At 52.6% G+C, this 26,728-nt stretch overlaps 1 protein-coding gene and 1 long non-coding RNA gene across 3 annotated transcripts in view; one reads left to right on the forward strand and one right to left on the reverse strand.

The window, feature by feature from the left end:
* Positions 1-395: 395 nt before the first annotated feature.
* On the reverse strand, positions 396-6,806 carry LOC116148069 (uncharacterized). Its single transcript, XR_004131521.2, has 3 exons — positions 6,739-6,806; positions 4,229-4,280; positions 396-592 (listed from the first exon to the last, which is right to left on the reverse strand). It is a non-coding gene; the product is annotated as an uncharacterized LOC116148069 (long non-coding RNA).
* A 173-nt stretch (positions 6,807-6,979) lies between these two features.
* Positions 6,980-26,728, forward strand: part of QSOX1 (quiescin sulfhydryl oxidase 1) — a 38,523-nt gene continuing 18,774 nt past the window's right edge. Inside the window, exons 1-4 of one of the 2 annotated variants that reach the window (XM_010992914.3) lie at positions 6,980-7,317; positions 16,513-16,613; positions 24,704-24,749; positions 25,279-25,381. In XM_010992914.3, coding sequence (XP_010991216.3) covers positions 7,056-7,317; positions 16,513-16,613; positions 24,704-24,749; positions 25,279-25,381 — 512 coding nt within the window. In that variant the 5' untranslated portion in view covers positions 6,980-7,055. The remainder of the gene's footprint in view (positions 7,318-16,512; positions 16,614-24,703; positions 24,750-25,278; positions 25,382-26,728) is intronic. The other variant, XM_031435661.2, reaches the window with a different exon arrangement.

Here is a 26,728-nt window from a genome sequence, read left to right on the forward strand (position 1 = left end):
ACATGATCATGTGATACGTATTGTCCTGCCACTTACTTTTTTCACTTAAATCATCTTGGGTACCTTTCTGTGTCATTAATGTAAGTCCACCTCACTGTTTTAACGGCTGTATGACAAGAAAGAGAAAAGCAACCCCTGAACCCCTACAACAGCTAGAGCTGGCCCTGTACCGACAGCTGGGCTTCAGACATTCAGATTTCCAGTTTTAACACGTGTATTAAGTTTCTTTGTGCGCAGGGACATCTTCAGGATGGTTTATAAGGCATTAAGAGCAGGGTCCTATGATTCACCCTTCATGTGGGACCCAGGGTGGCCTTCCTAGGCCTGTAGACATTTGCACAGGTACAGCTGTAAGATATATTTATAGATATAGAACTGTGATATGTACCTTAGCCGTTTTGACCAGCATCGCTGAATTTGGAGGGCATGGTCTCAGGGGCTCCATCCAGGACATTCTGGAGGCCAGTGCAGATCTGCGGTTAAGCACGAGCTTTGGAGACACAGAGATCTGGTGCTGAAATCCAGCTCTGCCCTCTTATAGCTGTGTGACCTTGGGCAAGGTATTTAGCTCTCTGTAACTCAGTGGCCATGTCTGCAAAGTGGAGATCACAGCATCATAGGACAGTTCTGAGGATTAAGTGAGATAAAACATGCAAAACACTCAGGGTTGACAAGTGGGATTTCCACTCCATCCCCTCCCTGAAAGAGAACGAGCCAAGGAATGACACGCCCGGCTTCTCCCTGGTCCTCACTCACCTTGCTGAGCGGGAGGACAGGGGGCTTAATCGGTAAATCTAGGGAAAGGCACTCAATCAACAGTGTGGCTCAGTCCCTGCCAGAGCCTCCTTCCCAGGGACCTGCCAGGGTGCGGGCAGGTGCCTCCTGGTGTCTCCTCATTTGTTCAGCCGGCTCCCCAGCCAGGCGCAGCCCCCGCGGAGAGGGCCTGCAGTTGGCATTTATGCTCAATTAGGGATTCTCTGTGGAAGCACGTCTAAGCCACATTCTCCATTCAGCTTCATCTGTAAGGAAGTGGAGGAGTTCTAGTCTATTTGTTTCTTATGCTTGTTCCTTACTTGAGAGGGGACACAGGGGTGTTATTCGCTGACACATACACCCGTACCCCCCCCCCCCAAGCCCCTTTACTTAGCGCAGTGCTTGGTCCATAGTAAGCCTCAGTAATTCCAAACTGGGAGGTGATTGCTGTTAGCTTTCTGCTCAGATCCATGACAGTTGAATGCCCTCTATACATTTCACCCAAGCTCTGAATTCCAGATCGTGGACAATGTCTTTCTGCAGGTGGGCAATTGGCACTAGAAAGGCTCTCACTCTGATGGCAAGAGCCAGCCAAGTGTGGCCTGAGCTTTACACATTCAACAAGTCAATCTCATAAACTCTTTGTGATTGTCATAGGCCAGCAATGTTTCCCAAAATACTTCAGGGATCAAATAGGGTACCAAATTTGATTTTTCTATTAAGTATAATTTTTTTTAAGTTACCTGTCCATTATTATTTCATTTTTTATTCACTTTATTTTTTACAGCAGTTTTAAGTTGGCAGCAAAATTAAGTAGAAAGTACAGAGTTCTTCCATACCCCCGCCCCTACACATGCCTCTCCCATTACCAGTGTCCCCACCAGAGCGGTACCTTTGTTACAGTGACAATGAACCTACAGTGACACATCATAACACTGAGTCTACAGGTTACAGTATGGTTCTCTCTTGGTGATGTTGGACAAATGTATAATGGCATGCATCCACCATTATAGTATCTGACGGAGTAGTTGCACTGCTCTAAGAATTTTCTGTGCTCTATTCATCTCTTAATTATTTCATCTTTAAAAGAAATATTTAAGAAATACATAATTTCAAAATGAAAAAAAAATTTTCACCCTTGGACTGGTAAAACTGGTCTGAGGACTTGTGGAACCACAGATGAATAAGATATGATCACCATGGCATTCATAGATGAGAACTCCACACTTAAAATAACCTCTGTTCAACTACCACACCCCAGCACCTTCCAAGCAAGTTCCAAAACCAGTGGCTTTGGGGAAGAAGTGTCCCCATCCTAGCCTCAGCTGATGGCCCACTTCCAACCTGTCCCTGCTCCTCCCACCCCTTTCCCTCTGCACCCACATGCATAGTGCAGCCACTGACATGCTGACCTCGTTATATTTCTCTTCAGGCAAATCCTGAGAATGGTCCTGTTTTATATATACATATGTATAAAGTTTATAAACTCTGTCCTTTCACAGAAATTGTGTTATACTTATAGTTATGTACATTTATTGTCTATGCAAGAACTCCAGGAGACACCCTTAAGTCGTGGCAGGAACTATTTAAAATTAGGACCTCTACTCTGGAAGCCTAAAGTTCCCCCAGATCAATCTCACAGAATCACAAAGCTGGCAGGGCCCCGAAGCCTCCTATGGGGAAGATTGGACACCCTCCACCCCAGCACCCCAGCAATGTGGCCTTCTTGCTTTTGACTTCAGGCCTCATTTGATGACTTGCAGGTTCCCAAAAGGCTTCACTCCTGGTATTGGCCAGAGAGCCCAGACAAGAAGGCCTTGACTGTACAGTCTCATAGCTTCATTCCACTTTAAAGAATTCGTCTTTGGTGGGGAAGAGGGTAAGTGCACAGGGGGTGAGAGACATTGAGGGAGGGTTGCCTATTCCTTTTGAATTGCCAACAAGTGACCTGGAGACCAGGGAAGCTCTACCTGAACATGGGGTTCTGCCCTAAATATCCCTTGCACTGAGGCTCCCAATACTTCAATAGCTATGTTGGAAAGCCTGACAGAAATGGATTCCACCATCACCTTGCTGTGTGGCCTTGAGCAAGTCCCTTTACCTTTCTGGGCTTCAGTCTCCTCGACAGATGAAGAATAAGACAACTGGACTGAGTGTGAACAGGAAGGAGTGAGAAGCTGGAAGGAACTGCTTAGCAGCTCTCTTGTGCTGGCTCTCTGGTGGGCGTGTAGATTTCTAGTTCCCTGCTCCCACCCAGGAGACTCAGAGAAGGACCATCAAGGATTTTCGTGTCTTCCATTTTCATTTCCAAGGTCTTGAAGGGCCCAAGTTTGGATACAGTATTCTGCATTCTCCATCCTCCTCTACCCCACCTTTTGTCTTGGAAGCCTACTTCTGTGGACTATAATCAGCACACTCTCACCTCTAGATCTGATTGGGTTTGGCCAGTGGGAGGCGCTGGCAAGACATCCAGGACTGGAGGAGATGGAGGTGGAAGTGAGACATTCCCGGTGCCTCCCTGCTCTCCTCCCTGCTGTGTCCTTGGCAGTGGTGGCATTTTGCGGTCATGGCTCAGGTTGGGTGGCCCCTCTTCCCCGACTTCAGCTCCCACTGGTTTTCCACACAGTTCGCTCCCCTTGCCTCCTCCGTGGAGGAGTGCTCAAAGGACTTCTTCCGGTTTTCAGTCATTAGGGACCTCACATCTCTTGTCAGTTCCCTCTACCCTGCATACCCCTCTGTAAATAGTCCATCCATTAAATCCCCATCAGCAAATTTTGGAATGTGCCTTCTCTTTCCTGCCATATCTAACAGTACAGACTCTTACTCTCTTCTGACTTTCGGAATTGATATTCTAACAGACCCCAGCTATGGGAAGGTTCATCTGGAAGATCAAGAGGTGAGTTCTGAAGAGACAAAGCTGAGATCCCTTCTCCGCTGCTGGGCACTTGCCTTCCAGCTGCACACCCCCTCTCTGATCCTCGGTGCTAATGAGGAGGTGGAAGGTCATCTAATGCTCTGCTACCAGCTGACACATTTTACCAAACACTATTCTGTTGTGAACCATAATTATCTGTATTGGTGTATGAACTACATTCCTCTTACCATCTATCTCATTTTTGGTTGACAGACTCCCAAATTCCCTCTCTTTTATTCACACATAACACACAAATGATTCACAAGTGGGAAAGTCAACAGGGTTTCTTGGAACTCGGTCATCTGTAAAAACGGGACAATGACACTCTCAACTTCCGGGTTGGTGTGAGGATTAAATGAGCAACATCTAATAAGTGCTCAGAACAGCAGGTGCAAACTATTAGTCAATATTGTTCTTGTTCTCTCATCTGATTTATCTTGGCTCACTTTCCTACAGCTTGTATGCAGGAAGAGCAACAGGGGACCTGAGCAGGAATTCCAAAGTCCCCCTTTGCCCCACTTTTCATGCTTGCTTTCCTCAGCACATCTTCCCCCTCCATACCTCATTCCTGAGTAGATTTCATCCTCTGCCACCTTTTCATCCCAGGAAGCTCCTGGAAAGGCAAGAAGGGAAGTTGTGATATTTATGTTTTCTGCTTTCGGTTCTAGACCAGTGGTTTTCGAATGGTGGCCTGGGGAGCCCTGAGGTTCCCAAGAAGCTCCATGGACCACAGAAAGTGGATATTGCCGTAGGTCACACCCTTCAGCTTTCTTTTGTCTCTTTAAGACTCCTTTTAAGATTCTGTTTGAACAGACTTCCAAGACTTCAAGTTGAAAATCCCTGTATTGCTGTTCTGAGATACTGAAGCCCCACGTTTGACAACTCTCAGTGCTAATTTCTTTGGCCCCATTTGCCAAGAAACTTTATCTACTCCATTCAAGTCGTTTGCATTCTTTCCCATTTCTGATGTTCTGAAATAGATGTGTGAACAAGCAAATCTTTGTGCATTTGCGTGGGCTGTTCTTGCCAGGTGCTCTGCACATTCAGCAGACATTGTCCCCTTAACTCCCAGGGAATCCCCTGGGGAAGGTAACTACAACACTGCTTAACAACTGAAGGCACCTGACCCTTACTGGCACCTGATCTAGCTGCTGGAGTACTTCCAACCCTTGGAATCTAAGGTTGCTAGGGGACTATCTATCCAGATGACCCCAGGCCAGGCCTGCTAGGAGTGAGGGAAGTGGGAGGCAGAAGCTGTACAGGGGCTGACTCTCAGGCAGGAGCACCCAGCATCCGGGTTGGGAGGTACTAACTGGTCGACATGTAATTTCTTTATGGAGTTCAAGACTTTGGCACAGAGAATATGAATGCATAAAGGGAGTAAAAGCACCAACCTCCAGATCTCTGCCTGGAATGCTCTTATCCCAGATCACCACAAGTTTCCCTCCCATTCTTCATTTGGGTCTTTGGCGCAAATGTTATGTCATTAGAACTGCCTTAAGACTGGAGCAAGAGGAGCCTCTGCCTTCGTTTCTGAGCTCTCCAGCTCTCTTCCAGCCACGTCCCTTTCCATAGAGCTGGAAGCCCACGGGCCAAGGGGAAGTGCCCACCCAAAGCTCCTGTTTATCACCTCTTCTTAGATCATACTGCTGGTACCTGAGACCCTAAACTTCACTGCCCCAATAGCACCAGGCCAGCTTCTGGTGACTGTATCAGCCTTTTCCCAAGATCTGTCCTCTTGAGGAGCCAAGGAGTAGCTATTTGGGGTAGGTGTGAAAGGAGCTCAGATGTTAGACAGGGATGTTATAGGTGCAGGCATCTTGAGTATGGGATACAGCTGAGATGCAAAGAGCAGCAGTAAAGTTGAGGGCCAGGGACCAGTTAAGTGGCCCCATTCCAGTGCACATCTTAGGAGAGTCCAAGAATTCTAAACTTAAATCTGGCCCTCCATATTATTATGAAGTTATACCTGTCAAAATAAAAGGATAGGAATTTTACATAAGTGTAACTTGGTTTATAATTTTTAAATATGTGGACATATGATATGTGGGCTTCCATTTGTCCTGTTGGCCCAGGCCCTGCAAATATGAGGGATGGGCCCATCCCTGACCTCCCTGTATAAAATAAAATACCACTTCTTCTGTCACCCTATTCTTACCCTACTGTATATTTCTTCATAGCCTTTGTCACCATAGAGCTACATTTACTTGCGGATCATCTCTCTATCCCTACACCCACTAGAATGTAAGTTCCATGACTTGGTTTTATTTACTGCCTTATCCTTAGTACCAAGAACAGTGCCTGGCACAAAGAAACCACACAGTAAATGTTGAATGAATAGCAAATCTAGTCTCAGATGGCTTACAGGTGAGGTGGGCTAATCCAGAAGACACAAGAAAAAAGATCACTTGTGACAGTCCTCTGAGGAACGCCTGATCCCCTTAAAATAACTCAGCTTTGGAGCTACACAAGGTCGACCAGGGAAAATTAAACATTAACTCCTTAGTACACATGAACGCAAGATCAGTTATCAGGTTACTTGTGAGAGCGCCACGTAGGTGAATATATGGAGCTTTGTGAGTAGGCTGGAGAGTCAAGTGTGGGGGATCCGGGCTGCTAGGAGCCCCAGTTGGAGGCATCGTTCTAACAACCTTAGGGCGGCCAGACTTGTGTGCTGAGGAAACCCTGATTCCACCCAATGGCCACGCCAATCCAGCCCAGCTTAAAATAAGAGGGATTCTCATCTATGACTAGGAAGCCCTGAAATAATGCTTTCCTTGGACGGTCACAGGCCTCCAGGGGTGGGCACATCTGATCCCCGTGGGGTCACTGTGGTCACAGACTCAGAGACTGCACCTGTCCCTCTTCTCTCCCACAGGCTTCTAATTCACACCATCTTATCGCTTGGTGGGATCCCCAGAACTTCCCTAGGACAGCATAAATCGGTCCAATCTTCCAACGGACTCTTTGTCCGTTGGATACGGGGCCTGTGAGAAGCCAAACGACTTCCCCGAGTCCCCAGCGGCGGCCGAAACGCGGGTCCCGGGCTCTGCCCCGCGGACGTCTCACACCTTTCATCTGGCGGGTGGGCTCCAGGTTCCGGGCTGCGCCCCCTGGGCTGCGCTCCTTCGCTACTAGCGCCGAGGCGGGAACCGGCCTGGCTCTGAGGGCTCAGCGGACGGCGAAGGAGGCGCTCGCCGCCGGCCGGGAACTCCGGGCCCCAGCTCCCGCCCACAGGAGGGCGGGCGGGGCGGGGCAGGGGCGGTACCCGCCCGCGGTGGGCGGGGCCACGTGGCTCCGCCTCCCGACGGAGGCAGTAGGTGCCGCGGTGCCGCCCGACACCAACTCATCCGAAACTTGTGCGCGGTGGTGGGCGCAGTCGCCGAGGATGGGGTGTTGCGGCCGCGGCTCTGGGCCGCCGCCGTCGCTGCTGCTGCTGTTGCTGCTGCTGGCGGTACCCGGCGCTGGCGCGGCCCCGCGTTCGGCGCTCTACTCGGCCTCCGACCCGCTGACGCTGCTGCGGGCGGACACCGTGCACCGCGCCGTGCAGGGCTCCCGCAGCGCCTGGGCGGTGGAGTTCTTCGCCTCCTGGTGCGGACACTGCATCGCCTTCGCCCCGACGTGGAAGGCGCTGGCCGACGACGTCAAAGGTGAGAAGCCGGAGGCGAGGGAGGCCCGCTCCCCTCGCCCCACGGGGACAGATGCCCCCACCTGCCCGGCGGAGGCCCCTCCGGCACCGCCCACTTCCCCTTGCCCATCACCTCCGCCAGTCTTCCTCTCTGCCCCCCCTCTTCTCCCCCTCCCCCGCCCAGTCTCGCGGCCCTTAATTCCATCTTTAGCTCCTGCTTCTCCCTGTCTTTCCCCTTGGCCAGTGCCCGGAGTTTCTCTCCCCTTTCCGCGGCCTGGGTACCCAGACCTGCTCTTCTTTTCCAGTCACTCCTCTGCCGGCTTACTGCCCCCATCCCTGCGACGTGATCTCCTTTGTTCCTCCTCGGTGACACCTTATGGCTTCCTCTAGTCCAACCTTGTGGCCGTCCCCCTTCCTACCAAGTTCCCCAGCTGCGGTGAGATTAGTGCTGGAGAGAAAAGGAACTGATACTTATTCCGCCGTTGCCCTATCCCTACTCCCTTGCCTCTTTCTTCACCCCTAGTTGACCCAGCTGGTCCATAGACTTCCTTTCTCAGCCTTGTCTTTGAGACAGAGTTTCCCTGACTCGACTCCAGGCCTCTCCTGAACTGCTGCCTCCAGCCCCTTTGCTTCTGGGTCACACCCTTCTTCGTCTTCGCTGCGTCCACGCGCCCTGTCAGATCCTTCTGCTTTAACCCTATGAACCCAGAGGCGCGACTCAGGTGTTTGGCCCTTGCTCCATTTCCCCGTTCATTGGCCTGACCACTAATACCGTATTTCCTTGATTCTAAGAGTTGTGAGCCCCACCGTTCATTTACTAAAAGCCTGAGAGGTAGAGGGAAAAGACGACCACTAATAGATGTATAGAGATTTAAAGTGTACTATATTACAGAAATGTTAGCATTTTAAAAAACATAACATTTGGAGCTGAGTAAATATGGCAACAATAATAATCAGTATTTATTGAGTACTTACTATATGGTACATCAGACACCTTCCTTGACATACATTATCTCAGAGTGTCCTTTCCCCAGTTAAAGATCCCTGTGGTGTCATACATCTGCCTAGCCCAGGTAGTAGGTATTTGGGGGGCAGGTGTGGTGTAGTGGTAGTGGTTTGCTTCTGATTTGCTGCCTCTGAATGGAGCTGCTTCCTGATTGTGGTGCTAAACTCTGACCTTCAGTGGTCACTGAATGAGGACTGTGGGCATCTTAGGGAACTGGCCTCTTCCTGAAGAGAGGAGGACTGGAACCATTGTTCCCCTGCTGTGCGCTTGATAAACCCAGCTATTTGCAGTAGAGTAGGGCATTTGTAGATGTTGGTTTTCAAACTTAGGCTACCTCTTCCCTTGAGCAGTTTGCGCAGTGGTTCCTCAGGTGGCTGGATGAAGAAATGTACCCATCTGTTAGCCATATGGTCTTGGAAAGTTATTTTTTTGTGTGTGACTTTTTTTGAAAATTGAGGTATAGTTGATTTACAATATTGTGTTAGCTTCTGGTGTACAGCATAATGATTCAGTTATACAGATATATATATATTCTTTTTCATATTCTTTTTTATTACAAGTTATTACAAGATATTGAATATAGTTCCCTGTGCTATATAGTAAAACCTTATTATTTTATCTGTTTTATACATAGTAGTGTGTATATGTCAATCCCAAACTCCTAATTTATCCCTTCACCCTCCTTTCCCCTTTGGTAACCTAAAGTCTGTTTTCTATGTCTGTGTGCCTGTCTCTGTTTTGTAAATCAGTTCATTTGTATCATTTTTCAGATTCCACGTATAAGTGATATCATATGATATTTGTCTTTCTCTGTCTGACTTACTTAACTTAGTATGATAATCTCTAGGTCCATCCATGTTGCTGCAAATAGCATAATTTCGTTCTTTTTTATGACTGAGTAGTATTCCATTGTATATATATACCACATCTTTTTTATCCAGTCATCTGTTGATGAACATTTAGGTTGCTTCCATGTTTTGGCTATTGTAAATAGTGCTGCTATGAACATTGGGGTGCATGTATCTTTTTGAGTTAGAATATTCTCCAGATGTATCCCCAGGATTGGGATTGCTGGAACATATGGTAACTCTATTTTGAGTTTAAAAAAAACTTCATACTGTTTTCCATAGTGGCTGCATCAAATTACATTCCCACCAACAGTGAAGGAGGGTTCCCTTTTCTCCACACCCTCTCCAGCATTTAATGTTTGTGGACTTTTTAATGATGGCCACTTTGATTTGCATTTCTCTGATAATTAGAGATAATGAGCATTGAAAAGTTATTTTTAAACATAACTGATAAACCATTTTCCCTCCAAATTACAAGGTGACGTTTGTCTGCATGCCTCTCTGGTCCCATCACCTGAATGTGCCATTTCTCAGCAGCTCTTCACACTATTTCAGTGATGTCAACACATCTGATCAGGGCAGGAGGTAGGAAGAATGTGGACTTGAAACACCTAGGTGTTCAAGGGACACTGTGGGCCTGAACATCATAAAAATCCCTAGATCAGTTTCCACTTTGAGGCCATAAGAGGTCCTTAATGGCTGCTGATGGACTCAACCTAGAAGATTCTTGTATCTGGAGAGTGCTGGACAGAAAGATTAGCTTACATCTGACTCATGAGTTTGGCCTCTTGCAACCCAGAATTTTCTAATGAACTGTACATCCAGGTACTGACCCAACCTGCTCCTGCTTGAGGTTTGCCACTTCCCAAAGGAGTCTTCTCTCCAGTGCATGGAATGACAGTCCCCCCACCCCCGCAAAAAAAAAAAAAAAAAAAGCAAAATTAAAACTTAACCTCAGAAAGGAAAATGTCTGTGGAGATGAACCACGGCCCATGAGAAATGGGAGGTTTAGGTGAAAACTGGAGGTCTCCCATGAGCCATTGGGTGTCAGTCCCCTGAGCAAGAAGATGTCGGGGGAGGGCACTGGCCAGCTCTGGTGTTGGCCTGCAGTGATAAGGAATGCTTCCACTCCCATCCAAGGGGTGTTCCCTGGCGAGACCCATCAACATCTCTGCATTCTGAGGGTCCTTGAGAACATTTGGTTGTGGGCCAGCAGAGGGCTGCCCTCACACCACCGTGGGCTTGTGGCCCCTGCCCTCTGCCGTTGGTATGGGCATCTTGGGTGGGAGCTGTGAGATGATGGAAGGTCATTGGGGGGAGAGAAGAATTTTTCAGTCCTGCCCAGCTGGCCTCAGGCATTTAATCTGATTGGCCAGGGCTCATTTCTTCAGTAGCTGTGGGCTAGGTTCTCTGGGGCAGTTGTTACCCTGGGGCCCAACACTTGTTTCTGATGACCTGGCTCACTCCTTCCTATTCCAGAGCAGCTCTTACTGCCTCACAATATGTTTGGGAAATTGATTGTGTTCATTTTAGACCTTCAGTCCACTTCACTTGCTAATCAATCAGCAAATATTTGTTGAGTGACCTCTGTGTGCAAAGCATTGTTTACATTACTATTGAGTAAATACGCATCACAAAGCAGGGAAATTGGCACCGATGAGAAGCTGTGTTTGAAAAGGGTCAAAGAAGTTAGCTCAGCCATTTCCTGTTGTGGGAATTCAGGGAAAGAGAAAGTCACAGCCTGGTCACCAAAGGCCTTCATCCAGGAAGTTACTTACTACACACTTGCCTTACGCCAGGCACTGAGGTAAGGGCCTTTATAGGCCACTGTTATATATAATCTTTGTGAAAAACATCTGAGCAATAGATAGCCTTTTTTAACAGATAAGTAACTTGATTAAGTGTACATAGATGCTGGAGGAGGTTTTAGAGCCCAGCTTTCTGCCTCTCCAGAGCCTGGGCAGGTAGAGAGTTGGGGGAGGAGGAAGGATACTCCAGGTGGGAGAAGTTTTGGCCTGCGCAGAGCCGTGGAGATGAGGTTTGTAAGGCAGGGATGTTGAGTGACAGTGAGCAGTGTGGGTTTGCCCCCCTTTCTTTCCCAGGGCATGGTTCACCTGTCCTGCTTGTACCCCTGCGGTCCTGGCACAGGGCCTGGTCCAGGGTAGCAGCCACTGAACACTCAGGCAGACCAATGCTGTGAGCCTCGAGGGATTCCAGACGAGGCTGTGAGTAACCAGGCCTTCTGCTATTGCTGTGGCTCCTCTTGACTCAGACCTGGGGTGTCAGCCGGGTGTGAGGGGTAGGGAAGGCATTTTGTCCATGTCATGACCTCACTGCCCAGAAGCCTGCCCGCAACAAGGAGGAAGGGATATGGTGACGGCGTAGCACTGGCCAACTCCCTGTGCCGGGAGGGTTCCCAGAGACGTCTCTCAACCCGACTGGCTCTTGGTGGTTGCGGGGGGTCCGGCGTCTGCCTTAGCAGAGGACCAGGCTGCTTAATGCTCAGAGGCCTCACGTCCCTTCTTGGCAAGAGTGTTTTGCCGTCCAGCACCTGAGTGGTTGTCAGAGAGGGCTGGATAGGACTTGAGAGACCTCCATCCTGGGAAACTGAGGCCCAGAGAGGGGACATGTGGAGCTGATGGTGCTTTGACCACTAATAGCTATAAGCAAATCTTGTGACTCTGAGTCTAGTGCCCCTTCCTGGCCTTGTGAGTGGGGGTGGTGGCACTGCCTGTGGCTCCAGCAGGATCCCATCCCCCTTCATCACCGTGTCCCCTCCCCCACCACCCCAAAGCCCACAGCTGTCCCACCTACGCTTGCCTCCCTGCCTCCCCCCTCCATTTGCTCATTTACTCTGTTGCCGGTGGAGAGATTACTTCGCCGGTGCAGTAATTGCACCAGGAAAGTTTTCCCTCCCCAAGAGCCTGCTGATTCTTTTGGTGTCAGGTGTGCAGGCTGTGGTAGTAAGTCACTTTAAAAAGCCTCTCTCACCCAGTTCTGTGCCTCTTTTGACAGCAGTGCACTTCGTTTGAAATGCAGCTTTGCTTTAGCAGTGGAGCACCCAGATAAGGGTGCTCTCTGTTCCCGGTACTGTTAGCATGATGAATAGTCAGGCCCGCCGTGATTAGTGTCGGACCAGATCTTTGTAGGTCATTATGGCTCATTAAGGTATTGACATTGATATTCCTGAGAAACATTCCTCAGCCAGGACTCTCCCAGCACCTGACTGGCCCCAGTCTCCCCCTCCACCTCTCCCTGGGGCTGAGGCTGGTAAGAGGAGGCATGTTCTGTTTCACAGAGGTCCCGGGAATCAAGGCATAAAGAGGAATCAAAGACCTTCCAGGAGCCAGGGGCTGAGAATTCCCAGGCATCAGCTCCCCCTTGTCCCCCATTACTAACGCCCACCCCACCCACCGCCTCTTGAGTTTCCTGGTTGGGAAGCAACAGAGCTTCTCTCTTTTGTGTCCCGGGCCCTCTTGAGACCAGCAGGGAGGCTCAAATCCTGGGTTCAGATCCTGCATTCACTGCTGGTTAGTTATGTGCCCTGGGCACAGTTATCTGATCTCTATTTTACAGTCCAGGAAAGCCGGGCAAAGGAAAAATTCCTTCTTACTTTCCTCACAGTGTAGCTGCAGGCACTAAACTATGTAAATTAGGCACTCGGTAAACCCTCTGTGTGCGCGGTATCATCCTCATCTAAGAAAGGGCTGAGTCTGTGATCCTGACCGACTGCTGTGGGTTACAGAGAATGGTATGTAACTAGAAGATAAGACTGTTTATACCATTCTTTCTCTCACCGGAAAGGTTGTGGTTGGAGCAGACAGCAAAAATATAAAGGTAGCGTGTGACCCTGGTGAGGCAGAGGGAAGAAAGTGGGTTTTGAGTCTGGTAGCCCTTGGACAACTTGGAGACCTCTTGGTCTCTGTTGTCATTTGTAAAGTGGGGGACATGGTGGCCACCCCCAATGGGGTGGTGGAGTGAGAAAGTCTAGAGTGTGGCCCGGAGCTCACTGGACGCTAGCTTTCGGTCCTCTCCCCTCCCGTTTCTGGAGTCTCCGTGCCCCAGTCATCCCTCTGGCCCGAGGGATGGTGCCTGCTCTCTCAGGGAGGACAGGAGCGATTGAGGCCTGCTGTCCCTGGTCACCCTGCCAAGTTGGCCTTGTGAGAGCCGCTGCCAGGGGCCCTCACTGGTGGAGGGACATAAGCTTGCCTCTCTGCCACCCGTATGTCTAATTGATTTACTGACTTTTGAGAACAGCTGGCCTCTCCTGTGGGTCTCCCCAAACAAAGTGACCAGAGCCCTGGGTGCAGAACCAAAGCAGCCAAGCCTGGAATGTGCCAGATGGCTCTGTGGGGTGACCTGTGTTTCCCATCCTCCCTTGGGCTCCCTGCCTCCAGGCAAGGGAGAAGTCATAGAACGGAGGCCTGGGGTGCTCTGCTGTGATCCAGGCAAAACCCTGCCCCTGGGCAGCTCGCTTCTCCTGCATTGGCAGGTGACTGGCATTAGCCTCACCCCCTACCTGGATCTGAGGACAGACTGAGGCTGAGAGAAGATGCTCCAGCACTAGAGCAGCCCCTGGGCTGGGTGGACTGTCTCATTCAGACAGTAGTCACTGAGCACCTCTTGTGCGCAGGACAGTGGTGAAGCTAGGCAGTGAGGATGTGAGAACGAAGAGACACTTAGGGATGGACAGGTTTGTAACCGAGTGGTAGAAACAAGAACAGGGCCTGAGCCTGGCGCTTGGAAGGCAACTCTTCCTGGGGAAGAATCTTGTTCAGACTGAGTCGTACCTGACAAACGGAAGTTTGTTGGGTGGGTAAGGGTGGCTGTGGGAGTGGCCTGGACAAGCATTGTGCTTTCAAGGAAGAAGACCCACAGGATTCCTGGAACATAATTGGGGGAAGTTAGGAGGAGACTGGGTGGGTGGGGAGGGACCAGATCAAGAATGGTCTTAGGCCTGCAGGTTTTCTTCTAAAGGCAATGGGAGCCATCAAAGAATATTGAGTAGAGAGTGATGCAGTCAGATCCACAGATGGAAAAGGTCACCGGGGACCGGGTAGGCTACCGATAGAGCATACTGGAACCTCGGCCAGGAGGGAAATAAGACATTTCATCTGGACAGGTGCTGTCCTAAGAAACCCGGCACTAGCTCACTAGGAGGGTGGTTAGAGGTAGAGAATGTAGGAGCAGGGAGAGGAGATGTGGGCGTGGGCAGGAAGAGACCTGGGAGGGAAGATGGACAGGACACGGAAGCTGGCTGGGATCAGCGGTTCCGCGTGGCTGGACGGCCTGACTCTGCCCCTCCCACGTGGTGCTGACTGTGGGGGGAGAGCAGAGTGTCAGGAAGGGTGGGAGGGATGCTGTCCAAGCCTGGTGTGGAGCAGACCCTGACCGCTGCCCGCAGCTGTGTTTATACAGGCTGCCCTGCCAGCTGGATGTAAAGCTGAAGGACACGGGCCAGTTGGGCTGGCAGGTATTTGCAGCTCAAAACGCTGCCCTCCTGTGCCAGGGGAGCGGAGAGCTCCGCAGAAGGGGTTTGCTGAGGTGAGGGGTCGGGAGTGTTGGGGAAATGGCATCATAGGATGTGGCTCACCAGTCTCTGCTGAACACTTCCGTTCACCCACTAGCCCACCCTGTCCCCACTGCGTCCCTCATGCCAGGATTCAGTGCCAAGGGTAGACTGCTAGCAAGAAAGGAGAGGAGGAGGAGGGACAGCCAGCCTGCCTCACAGCCCCAAAGCCCCTCCCTTGTGTCGCCCAAAGAAGGACCAGTTTAGTTGCTCTGAACCTTCGGAACCTTTCCTTTGAGGGATGGTGATGGGTCAGGGGTGTCTGGGAGGTATCCTGGCTCTTCGTGTGTCTGTCGTGGAAGTGAGGGTAACACTCCTCCGCTGGGCATAAAAGGTTCTTGGGAGCTCTGATGCCTTCGGAAGTAGTGATTTTTCAGTTGTCATAAGGGACAGGTTCTGGGGCGAGGTAAAAGGTCCTCGCGAAGCTGTGGTCTCAGGGGTGTTATTTGGATATTAGTCTCCTGTAATTAGTGGGTTCTGGTTGGCTGCCTGTGTAAATACCCCTACCCCATCCTGTACTCCAGAAGGGAGGAGTACGGCCCTCTGGGGAGCATATGTGCCCCCACACCCCTCGGGTAGGCTTCCCCCTTCCCTCATCTGCCCAGAGATGCCCGTGCTCCGGGGTCCTGTGGGAGTCAGCCCAGAACCCCTGGGCTGCCACTCCCAGCTGGCGACAGCCTCTGCAGCCCCGCCAGGTCTTGTCAGAGTCCTTAGTCTGCCTGTTCCATTCTCCCCTCCTCAACTGCTTGCCTGGGTCCCTGGTTTCCTGGTCCCCTGTCACCTCAACTGACAGTCAAGGCTCTGCTTGATTTCCACCTTTCCTGCCAGGCCCCTTCATGATCTCCAGGGCTGATCTCTCCTGTGGCCACACAGCATGGCACCAGTCCATAGCCACCTCACATCTGTGCGGCCTTCCTGTGCATGTACCCCGGCAGCGGGAACAGCCTCACTGTGACGTGGCACTTCGGTGGGTGCTCCAGGGGCACCTGAGCTGGAACCAGAGCTCAGGAGGCCTGACCAGTAGATGAGTTTGTTTTCTGTTTCCCAGATCCTGGGCGGTGGCCCTGGACCGTGCCATTATTCTCTCTGCCAGTAAGTTCCAGCCGAGGGAGGGCTTGTGGCCTAGGGCTGGGATGAAGGAGCAGGGTGCCCAGGCAGCCAGCCTTGAGAGCTATTCACCTCCTTCCAGATTCTGGCCTCAGGGCTTCTTTGCTGTGGCTTCTAGATCCCAGGTGTCTTCCCCTTCCTCCCCTAGACTTCCTGCCTCCATCTCTGGCAGGGAGCCAGTCCCCAACACTCTATGTCCCATCCACCCAAGCTGGGCTGGCTGCCAGTTCCTCTGGCTGCAGAAGTCTTCACCAAGGGTCCCCTGGGGAATCCTAAACGCCTGAGGCTTGCTCTTCACCCATCTAGAACTGATCCTCTGTAGAGGACAGCGGGGACAGAGGCAGTGTCCCAGAGGCCTTTCACCAGCAGGGCAGGCTCATCTCGCACCTCTCTTCAGCTCCTCCAGCCCCTGCGCCCCTCCCCCACTGTAGAATAATGCAGAACACGGATGTGATTACAAGACAGCACTGCTGTCCTGAGTGGGTTGCTGGTGCTGTTTAACTGTGTCCTAAGCATGGGCCAAAGGCAGAATAACCCGACTATCTCAGAGGTCCTTGTTTGAGGAAGCAGTGGCCTTTCTCATAAGAGTTTGGAGCAGGTGCCATGGGGGCAGGGTGAGCAGGCAGAGGGGCCAGTCCCTCTTACTTACCTTGGGTTTTGGGGGGCGTTTTTTCTTTGTCCTTCCAGGCTGGAGGCCAGCCCTGAATCTTGCTGTCCTGGACTGTGCGGATGAGACCAACAGTGCCGTCTGCAGAGACTTCAACATCCTTGGCTTCCCGACTGTGAGGGTGTGTGACTCGGAGGGGAGAGCGGGCCTGGGGGACAGCGCTGTTGGGGCTCGTTGCCAGCTGCCCCGTGCCTCCCTGGCATCCACCTGGCTGCTGAGCTCTGGGAGGGGCGGGGTGGGGGGATCCTCCCAGGCGTCTGGGCTCAACTTGTTTAAGTCACAGCCCCTGGAACACTGTGCCTGGATGAGACACCTGTTTTAGAGGCAGAAAGGGATATGAATTGGGAAGCAGAAGAGAAAGAGGTTCACTTGGTCTGGCACATTCTCCCGTTTCTAAGGGCAAGGGGCTGTGTGGGTGTGTTGGGATGGGCAGAGTTCAGCCGTGCAGTGATCATCACCCAGGCTGGTGAGAGCTCCCATTTCCCAGGGGCCTCTTTCCAGTTCTCTTCCACCTGACCTCCCAGCCTTAGAGGGCTGATTTAAACCCTATAAGACCAGGGTTCAGGCTCTGACACATCCGTGGGCAGAATCAGACTCAGGGGGGGTCTCATGGTCCCCTAGGAAAGGACCCCAGAAACACTCTCAAGCCTCGTCCTCATCAGGTGAGTAGCCTTGAACCCAAGTGGCTTGGAAGTGACCTGTCAGGAGAGCCTTACCCTGATGCCTCAGGCTGCAGGGATCCCCATCATGGGAGTCGTCACACCCAACACATGAGGCCCCGTCACCCTGGCTCTGAAAGTAGCACGAGGTCTCTGATGGTGCCTTGCCTGCCAGCCTGCCCACCGTGGGGCATCACCACTTAATTAACATCTGGACAACTTCCAAGGCTCTCATGTCGGAGGCTCTGGGAAGCCCAGAGCAGCAAGGCTATGCCGTTATACTTAGCGCCCTCCCCGGGGCTCAGGCCCGGCTGTAATCCAATTAGTTCCCTTCCAAATGGAAGAATCCAAATCCGGATTGCACTCTCTCTACCTCCAGCTATAAGTAATTAGTGTGCTCCCACCAGAATGGCATCTAGAAAAGCAGTTTCCCCTGTACCATTAATAATCAGGAAATGCCTCTGAAAACTGTCCTGGAACAAGCTCTGAGTACGGGGGCTTCTGTTTCCAGGCAGAGCCATGAGCCCTGTCTGAGGCTAATGACGCCGAGAAATTCGTCTGGAGAGCAAGGCTCCAGGCTCCCCCAGCGTCTTCCAGCTCTAACTCCATGTGACCTTTCTGTTCTCACAGTCAGTGAAGTCCTGCTGGGCTCAGGGTTGCCATGGCTCCTTGGAGCTCTCCTGTGCTCCTGTTACCACCTAGGGTCAGGGCCCAAGGCCCCTTTCAGCCGGGGCCAGACTGGCCTGGGGACACGTTGTGAGCAGTATCGGTTAGAAGTGGCAGTGGAAATGTTGTTTATCAATCATCTCTTTCAAGTAAAAGAATTCCCGGCAGAGCCCTTGCCCTCTCCTTGGCCTCGAGATGTGTAACTTAAAATATTCAAAATTACTCCCCTGAGGGAGGCTGGGGCACTCTGTTCCTTCTGCGGAGCCTGGCCCAGCAGCAGCGGCCTCGTGGGAGGCTAGGGGGTGGGGGTGGGGGGGACACCACTGTGACAGCAGGAGTCTCTGTTCACAGGCCGGTGTTTTTCTCCCAGTGGGGACTCCGCACAGGGGTCGGGCCACTGCCCATCCCCTGGGAAGGCGGGTCGACATTGGTCCTATGGCCAGGTCAGGACATCCTGTGGTGCCTCCCCAAGGCCTGGCATCTAGGGCTTTCTGTTTCTGCCTGGGAGACGCTGGGGCCCAGTGGGTGTGAAGGAGGCGGCCCAGGGACGTCAGGAGATCTGGCTCCTCAGCGCCCGCTCGAGTCACGCAGCACACGCAGCCTGAATGCCTCGAGTGGTTAATCATCTTCCCAACCGCCCGGCCGGCTGTGGGAGGGGAGCTGGGAGGGCCCTGAGCCAGTCTCCTTGACCTTGCCCTGCCTCCATACAGGGTGGCACCTGGCTGAGCTGAGCTGGGCTGGTAGTCACCTGTCCACTTCTTAAGAGCTTCACAGACCAGTGTTGTGACCTCCCACGGCCAAGCCCTCCCTGCCTTTCCCAAAGAGCCTGCAGTTGAGCTCAGCAGGGAGAGGCCCTCGGTGCCCTGTCCCTGGGGCTCCGGTCCAGGGTGCTAGTGGCTCAAGCCGGGGCTCTGCTCTAAGGCCCGCTACAGTGGCTTTCAAACACTTGTTATTGTGACCTACAATACTTACAGTGAGCTCCAGAAGTTGGTTTGTATCTGCTATCCCTAAAACAAATGATTCATAGAACAATATTCTTAGTAAGTGCAGGACACGCTGATATTTTGTCCTATTTATTTTTCAAAACTACTGAGTCACTAAATTGATTTTACAACTCACCACTGGATTGCTCCTAGTGTTTGGAAAGCACTGCTCAGATTCCAGATCTTCAGAGAGTCTGACCCACTAGGAGCCGGGTGTGCCTGTGGGCCGCGTGGCTGGACTCCCTAGAAAGCAGTGCAGACCCTGGAGGTGGGCCTGGCTGCCAGCAGGCCAGAGAGACTGCCCCGTTCCCCTGTCTGCTGTCCCCTGGGGACTGGAGCCTGTCCTCGCTCATACCCATAACGGCTGTGAGAGCTCTAAGATGGGGACATGTGCTGAACAAGGGAAGAGAGAGCATTGCTGGTGTGTTGGGAACGTGCTCACGCAAGAGTCTGGCCACCCCCAGTGACATGTGTCATCTTCCCTTTCCTCTGCCTCCTGCCCCTTGTCACCATGAGCAAACAGTGAGCTTCCACCAGCCCAGCCTGTTGAGCAAACACCAGGCCCTGCGGGGCGGGCCGGCTGTGTCAGGGCCCATAGGACTGGAGCCGGTGCCCAGCTGGAAGGGAACAGAGAGAGGGCAGGAGAGAGGGCGGGCCTAGCTTGCAGCAGGTTCTGGCTGTGCTTGGGGGCCCAGAGGCTGGAACCTCTGGGGGAGGAGCTTTGCCATGGGCCCCAGGAATACCCCTCAGTGGGTAATGGTACAGGACTGTGTGTAGCCAAAGACCTGGTTGGGATCGAGTTTATAGGAAGCAGCAGTATGGGGGTGGGAGAGGGCGGATGTCCTCCCTTTGCAAGATTCTGAGGAGGTAATTGATGTGGGTCCATATCCTGGCTCCACTGCTCACTGACAGTGACTCAGGAAGTCACTTAACAGTGCCCCAGCCACAGGCCTCAGTTTCCTTGTCTGAGAAATGAGATGATACTGTCTGTCTAACGGGATTGTTGCCAAGTGTGAAGTGAGAGACACTGTGGCGTCACTCACAGTTCCATAAACATTAGCTGTCTTTCTTCCTGCTGCCCTCTGGGCTCGTGGTGGCCCCTGTGTGCTACCGCATTTGAAGCAGTCCATCCATCAGCCGCTGTTGGGTGAATGTTTGCTGGGGGTGCGGCCCTGTGCTCTCCATCACACAGAGGCCAGGCACATAAGCCATGGCCAGAAACATATGCGAGGCCAGCCAGGCAGGAAAGTGCTGTGCACAGGGGCAGGTGGAGCTTCCCAGCTAGTTGGCAGGCAGGGAGGGACGTGCACATGTGAACACTGGGAGGGGTCTGCCTGGCCTCACTGAGCTCTTTCACACCCACATCAGAGAGGCATGCATGTGAGAGGAGGGGGACTTCCACGTGGTGTTAAGGATGGATAGGGTTTGGCTAGGAGAGCGGAGGGGCATGGGCAGGGGAGGATGTCAGAGCAGAGGATGTGGGCGGAGCTCCACGGTGTGTTGAGAAGGCTGGTCTGGCTGGAGCAGAGGCTCCTGTGCAGGCCTGAGGCAGGGCTCCGGAAGGAGGGAGCCCAGTGAAGGCATGTCCTTGAGTTCAAGGCTGGGAATGGGGAGTACGGAGCCTGGGCTGTTACTTTATGTGGCTCTTGCTAGATGGTGAGATGTCGGGGAGGGGACAGGACTCAGAAAGACGTCTCCTGCCTCTCTCTAGAAAAAGGAAATAGGCCTCCTCTCAGCAGTCACCTGCCCTCTCCCAGGCGTCTCCTCCACTGACGGTCCACGAGGTAGGAATGCTTAAGCTTGTAGGTCCTTGCAGGCCTAGAAGACATTTGGAGACTAGATCATTTTTCTTAAAACTTGTTTTAAGAGCTTGGATTCAATGCCATTGACGGTCGCCACTGGAAAGTGTGCTTTCTGTTTAGCCTTACTTGACCCCCGGGAGTGGGGCTGCTGCTGGATAGGTTGGTAAAGTTCTGCCCAATGCTGTCTGGCCACCAGCCTGTGGGGAGACGTGGAGGATTTGAGAGTCTTCACAGATGGGGAAGGCAGAAGCTCCTGTGTAAAGTGTTGAGAGGAAAGGGACCGGGCACTGACTTCTCCTGGAGGAAAGAAAGCTCACTGCTGGAGCTTTAATTGCCGGTTTCCAAGGAGTGGTGGTGTTTTCTCTTGCGTAGGGCATACGCCTCCAACAGCTGACTTAACAAGGATGCATATTAATAAGAGGACAAAAATGTGCCCTGACTCGATTTTGATGTGATTTTTACATGAGTTTCCAAGATGATCAAAGGGCAGAGATTCTCTGTTCAACTGAACAGATGTCCTTTGAGTGTTTCCACGTCTTAGACACTGTGCCAAGTGCTGTGGGGCTTGTAGAGTTGAATAAGCTATGGTCCTGCCCTCCCAGGGGGGAGGTGGATGGGTGGAAAGTTCAGGTTCAAGTCCACTGTAGCTGAAATGAAGGGAATTGAGGGGCAGTGGGAGGTAAGTGGGGTCAGACCCTGGAAGGCCATTATTCACTGGCAGTGGGGAGTTGTGGAAGGGATTTGAGGAGAGGGTGACATGATCAGACCAGAATTATCCCTTAGAGACCTAAGCAGGGTGGCAGTGAGGCTGCAGAATGAAAAGATGGAGCATGTTAACATTGCTGAGGTCGTGAGGGCAGCACAGGTGGAGACAATTGCAGGAGTCCAGAAAGTAGGTCCTGGTCTAGATAGGGCAACTGGTCTCAGAGACTGCAGAAGGATCACAAAGGTCAATTTGGGAGAACCTGTCGACTGACTGGGTGATGGGGTCGTGGGAGAGGGAGCTGCTGGTCTGGGTGACGGGGAGGAGAATGATCACTCGTGAGATAAGGAACACAGGCGGAGAAACAGGTTGGGGGAGGGGCGACTCAGTCTTGGAGAGTGTGTTTACTGGGGGAGGGTCCCCTGACATCTGGAAGCAACAGAAGTTAAGACAGGAGAGGGCCTGAGACAGATGGTTCAGATCACAAACCGTTTAGACCAAGTAGGCGACCTTGACAAGGGAGGCAAACGACGGGTCTGTACGTTCACCCATTCATTCACTCATTCATTCAGTAGTACAGATTGAGCCCCTCATCTGTGGCAGTGCCTCCCAGGGCTTTTTAAACAGAAGAGTGTCATGACCTGACTTGTGGCTGGAGAAGAGATTGGGGACAGGAGATGGCAAGGGCCACAGCACAGGAGAGGAGTCCAGGGCGAGGCTGGGACAAGGGTGAGGGGAAGGCTGTGAAGGTGGCCAAGAAGGCTGGGAAGTGTCAGGCAAACCACGGGAGGGCGGTGGCATGAAGGCACAGAAGGAGAGCGCTGGGAAGATGTGGCACAGAAAATGACAAACCCCGGCCGAGGCGGGAGAAGCAGGCTGCAACAGCGTCAGATACTGCGGAGAGAGCAGGAGGGGCCGGAGGGTCAGGGGACCCGCCAAAGAGAAGGGCAGCTGGGCTGTCCTAGAGCAGTCACGGCTGCGTGGTGGGGGCACGAGCCACAGCCCGTTTCATGGGAAGGGAGAGAGAGGACGTCCGGGGAGTGAGAGCGGATAGACAGGGGACATGCAGCAACTGAAGGAGGGCCAGCCTCTCTGTTCCCATCCTCCTTCCCTTCCTGTCCTTTCTTTTTCTTTTTCTTTTTTTTTTTACCTTCAGGAGGATTTGAATCTATTTGTAGACATAGGAAGGAGCTGGCAGATAAGGAGAAAGAAGACAAATTAACTGATAGGAAAACATTCTATGGAGTGTGCGGTGTGGGAACCAGAGCTCAGGGGGAGACAGTGTTCTGGAAGGTGGCTGGGAAGCTTCTGGGGACAGAAGGGAAGGCTGCATGGCAGAAGCAACTGGAGGGAGGTGGGAGGCCGTCCCTGTAGCCCTGCATCTCGTGAAGGAGGGGAGCTCTCAGAGTTCCTGCCCTCCCCTAACAGAGGCTCCTGTCCATCTCCACGCTGCCCGGGGCTCAGCGGGGTCTGGGGACGCCACTGTTTGATGGAGGTAATGCCAGCCCCTTTGAATATGGCACCTACTCAGATTTGGGTGACCTGATGGTTGGAGAAGAAGAGTTACCGTGCTACTTTTCAGTAACTGACAGTGGCGATTGTAGCAGCTATGGGAAAGCCACGTGGTTTAAGGCCTCATGATGTCAGTGTTTTTATGTCTGTGGAAGCAAGTCGAAGTCTGTTCTGTCTGTACAGAAGCCAGGGCACTGTCACTGCGAAAAGCTGCAGATATAAAGATCTTCCTCTGGGTTACTATTTGTGAGCAAACCAAACCCCAGATAGGTGCATCTTTCATTTTGTTTCTGAGAAACAACATTGGTCCATAACTGCCTTAATGTGCTTTATCTGCTTGATCTCAAGCCACAATCCAGGAAATCTGTGCTCGTTTTTACAAGCATGAGGATAACATAATTTTATTAATTCATAACGTGTTCAGTAACTGCAGAGAACACTTTATGAATATACATGACCTGTATCAGTGGATGGTTTTCACCCAGAGTAAAAGTTTATATTACTGCTCTAAATAGAGAGAGAATAAAGCTGTGAGCAGGAGTCAGGGTCCAGGTGAGGTCAGAGGCAGCAGGAGAAGGTTGCAGGTGGGGAGAAGTGGGCAGTTTCTCTGCATCTTTGTGGGAAAGGGGGGCAGCTGGCCCCCAGATTTTAGTTTTCTGCCTACAAATGGCTGAAACAAACAAATCTAGCTGATCATTGTTTCCTGGTGTTTAAAAGGTAGGATCAGGGGAAGGGAATAATGATGATAACATTTATTGATTTCTTACTGTAGGCACCAGGTGCCATGCTAAGCACTTTAGATGTATTGTTGTTGAATCCTCATAGCAACTCTCCAAGGTAGATGGTATCATCCTCATCTTAAAGATGAGAAGGTTCAGAGAGGTTAATTGATTGCCCAAGGTCACACAGCAAGAGCATAGTGCAGTCAGCCAGGTCAGCTAGACCCCAGGGCCTACACTCAGCCACCGGCTTGGGATAAGGCCAAATGGCCACACTGTTGGAGGCAGAGGCCCAAGATGGGTACAGGTGGCCCTGAAGTTAGGCCTCAGGAAGAGGCCTCTTCCCAGCCTACAGGACCTTCCCCAGGCAGTTAAGGGGCCGTCTGACAGGACAGCTGAACTCGGTTCCCTCCTGAGCCCAGGAGAGCACAGGCCAGCGTTCTGGCAGTGCTTACCACTGAGACAGGAGCTCAGATTCTAAGGAGTTGTGCTCTGTTTTCTCTGTCCTCTCTCCCAGGGAGGTGACAGACTGGGCCTGGGTGTCAATGATATGGGGAAAGAGTTACACTGAACCATCTGTAACAAGGTCTCTTCAGGGGCTCAGGCCCACCCCTCAACAGCACCGAACTGGAGACCCCTCCTTTCTGGAGTGTCTGTTGAGCCAGGCCAGGAGTCCTCAGTGGCCAGAGACGCCAGCCTCCCTGCCCCACTTCCAAGATAAGAGGCAAGGACAGATCACCTCAGAGGGCAGCTAACATTTTCTGTGTTGGGGGGGTGAGGTATGAAATGACTTCATTTTATTTTTTCACATGGATCTACATCATTCATTCACAGAATAACTATTTTCCAGTTATGTAACTACGTGCTCGGTGCCAATGCTTTGTAGAAACAGCCCACCATTAGTGAAGTGTCTGAGCTCCCTGGGTGCTTCGGGGCTGTGGGGGCTAGGATCGGGCATGGGGACCCGAGGGGGAGGAACCAGTGTCCCCCTGCAAGAGCAGAGACCTCCTGTTCCCACTTTACAGATGAAGAAACTGAGGCTTACAAAAATTGGGTGATTCCCCTACAGCCATCCCCTTCCTGGGTCTCAAATGCAGACCCGTCTGGCCGGGTGTTGTGCTGGGCTCTGTGTGGATCACTGACTCTGGCCTGTATGTTTGCTTCCAGTTCTTTAAGGCCTTTTCCAAGGATGGCTCAGGAGCTACTCTGTCAGGTGGGTGTCCCCGCTCGCGTGGGCCCGTTGGTCTTGTCAGCATCTTCCTCTCCCTCTTTCACCTGGGTTTCTCGTGGGGTGAGGAGTTCCCCACGTGACAGCCAAACCTGTGTTTTCCTAGAAGTGTCCTTCCCGGCCAGCCTGGTGGATGCCTCTGGGGAAACAAGGCTGAAAAATCCCTTCCGTTCGAACCCGTCCTGGGAAGGGAGGAGGGTCCCGCGTTCCTGGAATAGCTGTTCATGTCAAAGCGGGGCTGGCATCACAGGGGCAGCCAGAGCACGTGGGGAGGGCCCTCGGGGCCCAGGTCTGAGGGACTGTCTCCTGCCCTGAGGGACGGGTCCCCTTGCAGTGCTTAGGGCCCCTGGGGTGCGCCCCCCCACCTGCCTTGGGCAGAGGAGGACTGACTGCTCTGATCCGCCCAGGACTAGCTCGCACCCTGGGCCCTCTGCTTCTGTGAGGGAAGCCGGCGGGAGTGCTGGGGCTCGCTCTCCCCTCCTCACACCCCTCCCGTGTCCACCTTCCCTTCCAGTGGCTGGTGCCGATGTGCAGACGCTGCGGGAGAGGCTCATTGACGCCCTGGAGTCCCACAGTGACACGTGGCCCTCCGCCTGTCCCCCACTGGAACCTGCCAGGTACTGGGGGTTGGGACAGGCCCGGGACAGTGTGGCAGGGTCACAGGCCTGACCCAGAGAGGGCAGCGGGGACAGCAGGGCCGGGGACCAGGTTGATTCTTCCTGTTGCCTGTGTAGCAGACGTCCCAGTGGGCCAGACCCTGGGGCCGCTTGGAGCAGCTGGGGGAGGGCTTCCCAGTGCAGGAGTAGGAGGTCCTACCCGAGGAGCCCCAGCTTCCTGAGGCTGTCGGGAGTACAAGGGCCCATCCCACTGGCTGGGAAGGAGAGGACGGCAGGGCTTCTTGGGTCACACCTGCTGCTGCTGCTTACAGCCTGTGCTCAGGTACATTTGGGGGATGCAGCAAGATTTCACATGATCTCACCCAGGAAGGGTCACTGAGAAGGGTGGGCATGGAGAGGAGAAAGGGAGACCAGATGCACTTTAGAGGAAAGGGGATGGGGGGCTGAGGAGCACAAAGCCCTGTAAAGTGAAGGTGGCCCTTTCCTGAGCAGTGGCTGTGACTGGGGGATGGGGAGGTGACTCTACTCCCAGCTGACGTCCTGTGTCTGCCTCCCAGGCAGGCTTCCAGGATTGCCTCTGTTCTAGGCAATCAGGACAATGAGGTGCGCGGTCTCTTGCCCTAACTCTCCTAGAGAGGGGACAGGTAGACTGAAGACATGAAGTCCTGCCCTTTTGGGTGAGAATTCTGGGCAGGAGAAAAGCCCACCTTAAGAGGCCAAGAAGGAACAAACCCAAGCACCACCTGGGACTCCTAGAGGGAGCCCAGCCACAGAACACAGCGGGGGTTCCAGGTGCTGAGAAGCTGGCACTGGTGCTCAAGGCCCTATAAGTTTGTGTGCTGGTGTCTTGAAAGCCATAGCCCTGCTGAGAGATTGTTTCCAAGTGGCAGTTGGTTCCAACTCACAATGATTCTTTTATCATCCTCCCCAATTCTCCATCCTCCCAGAGGGCCTCGCGGAGCCCCTGGACCTGGTGTACAGTCTTGGTGCGGCTTGGAGCTCCACAGCCAGACCCCATCCCTCAGGAAACACCCCTGCTCCTTACTACTTCCATTTCTCAACGACCTTGTCTCTGTCTCTCTCTTTCCTACACCCACACCTCCCTCATGGTGCCTTTTCAGCCCAGAGGGAATCTCAAAAGCAACCAAGCAGGTAAACTCGCCATCTTCTCTCAAAGTGGTCCTTCTAAAGAGCTTCAGGGTGGAGGCAGAGCTGTGTGATGAAAGGCGGACGCCTGTCCGAGAAGTCCGGGCGGGAGTGGATGGGGTCGGGGATGGGCTCCAGGGACAGCTGCTTCATGGGGCTTGCTCTTCTGCCCTCCGAGGGGAGATCTGGTGAAGTTGAGAG

The sequence above is a fragment of the Camelus dromedarius genome, chromosome 23 (assembly GCF_036321535.1).
Source record: "Camelus dromedarius isolate mCamDro1 chromosome 23, mCamDro1.pat, whole genome shotgun sequence".
NCBI classification, from domain to species: Eukaryota; Metazoa; Chordata; class Mammalia; order Artiodactyla; family Camelidae; genus Camelus; species Camelus dromedarius.